The sequence below is a fragment of the Phalaenopsis equestris genome, unplaced genomic scaffold, assembly GCF_001263595.1.
Source record: "Phalaenopsis equestris unplaced genomic scaffold, ASM126359v1 Scaffold000761, whole genome shotgun sequence".
Taxonomy (NCBI): Eukaryota; Viridiplantae; Streptophyta; class Magnoliopsida; order Asparagales; family Orchidaceae; genus Phalaenopsis; species Phalaenopsis equestris.
In genome coordinates this window covers 2,538,072-2,540,221 of record NW_018165201.1, presented here as the reverse complement: position 1 = coordinate 2,540,221, position 2,150 = coordinate 2,538,072, and the positions used below count along the sequence as shown (strand labels likewise).

Sequence of the window (2,150 nt, the reverse complement as noted above, 5' to 3'; positions counted from 1 at the left end):
ATATATATATATATATATATATATTAGCATCAATATTTAAAAAAAATTAAGAAAAATACAATAATCATATATGATTTTATTTTATATGATTTTATTTTTTTTTCTTTACTATTGAAAAGGATAATATTATATGCATGTGGAGTTCGGATACATTCAAACTTCATGTGTACAACAATATCGTACATGTAACTCAGATGAATCTAAACAACACACATAATTTTTGCTTCTAATATTAAAGTTAAAGGAAAAACATCAATTGCTACATGGGGTGTTTGGTAGCACTAGAATCTAAGATTGTATTTAGATTAAAATATTGATTAAGAAAATAGAATAAAAATTATTAAATTAGATTCAAATGATGCTTTAATATAAATAATAATTTTTAAATCTTGCTCAAATCCTTATTGTCTTATGGTTACATGATTATGATTGTTAAAAGGACTTTTTGTTCGTGAACAGCTCGTGTTCGGCTCGCCTTAATATCTTTACACCAATTCAATTAAACGCGTATCAATGGTGCGACAGTAGGAACGATGCTATATGTAAATAAGAAAAAGGACGAAGGCCGCAGCAACTTTAGTCCAAAGAACACGCAAACTCCTTTGTCCTTTTCCATATAAACTCCATTAATTCCCCCTTAAGATTTCTACGTAACTTCTTCCTCTTCATTATTGCGAAGCTCCCATGCACTTTCCTCCCACATATCCTCCCCTCCCCTCCACCTCCTTTCTTCCTTTCTATATATGCCCATTCATCCCTCTCTTCTTAATTACAATCTCTCATTCACATGCGCGTGCACACAAACACAGATCTATTCTGAAAGAATGGTGACTACAAAGCGCGCTAAGTGGTTCACCAATAAGACTCTCACGAAGCTTAACTTCCATGGCTTTGGTCGGGCAAGGAAACGGGCGATAGAGCAGCCGAGAGATAGCTCCCAAGAGATCTTTTGCCAACATGAGTCGAAAGATAGCTTCCAAGAGATTTTCCGTCGCTTAGATTCTGATGGTGATGGTCGCATATCGAGCGATGAGCTGAGGTCCTTCTTAGGATGGACTGGCGACCACGTATTGCCAGAGAAGGCAACGATTGTGGTGCGTGATCTCGATGTAGACGACGATGGATTCATCGATTATTACAATTTTGTTCAGCTAGTGGATGGTGGTCGACGACAGGGCGTGGGGCGTGGAGGAGAGGATTATGAAGAAGATATTCGAAGGGCTTTTGAGATGTTTGAAGGAGAGGATGAAGGGGAGGGTTGCATCACCCCGAAAGGATTGCAAAAAGTGTTTGGGAGGCTTGGGGAGGAGAAAACACAGGACGAGTGTGCTGCCATGATTAGGGTTTATGATCTTGATGGTAACGGTGTATTGGATTATCATGAGTTTTATAGGATGATGGGTTAATTAGAATAACATAATTTAGTGTGACTTCTTTGTCTGATAAATAATATGAATCTTTAGCTTATTGTCATGATGGTCGCATGAATGATTGAAAAAATACGATATATCTAAATATTTAAAAGAGATAAATATTGTAAGATGGGTGTAACTATAAATTTTTTATTAAAAATAAATAAATGCATGTAAAAATCTTGAAAATTTCTATGAAAAGATGAGATGATTTTCTGCATTTCAATGCTGAAAAGCATTATGTTTTGAGATAAAATTGGACTATCTTGTAGCTTTTGTAAAATGTCATGGTATTTTATACAAATATAAATATTACTCTTCTTACACAACTATATTAAGATAATTATAAATGTGATATTTGCAGGTTTTCCCCTTCTAAACCTTAATATTTCATTTCATTTTTTTTATTGTAACTCTTCTTTTCATGAGTTGTATGAGTGCGGTGTAATTCATTTTCTTCATAGTGGATTTCAATGTGTGGCATAGATCCATAGTTTTTTTCCTTTCTCGAATTTTTACTCATTTCAATTTTATGTTGTTTGAGTTATGCTTTATGTGATTTTCTTATTTAGTGCGCTTCTCTTCAAAGTTTTGCTTTCAATCTTCCGAATCTATTTCCTCAATTTTCTCACTTCTCACCCAACATAAGGGACATGCCATATCAACAAAATCCATACTTCGAGCATGAACCTCGAGCCCTGACACTAATTTCGAGGCATTCTTTTGAGCAAAAATTAT

General features: G+C 34.5%; 1 protein-coding gene across 1 annotated transcript; it reads left to right on the top strand.

Moving 5' to 3' along the window:
* The first annotated feature begins 786 nt into the window (after window positions 1-786).
* LOC110030989 (probable calcium-binding protein CML41) lies at window positions 787-1,514 on the top strand. Its single transcript, XM_020734001.1, has one exon. The coding sequence runs from the start codon at window positions 825-827 to the stop codon at window positions 1,404-1,406; it is 582 nt and encodes a 193-aa protein (XP_020589660.1). The 5' UTR covers window positions 787-824; the 3' UTR covers window positions 1,407-1,514.
* Window positions 1,515-2,150: the final 636 nt, after the last annotated feature.

Bases quoted from the DNA above. Each gene is read 5' to 3' on its own strand.
- LOC110030989 (XM_020734001.1), top strand. From the start codon at position 825: ATGGTGACTACAAAGCGCGCTAAGTGGTTCACCAATAAGACTCTCACG.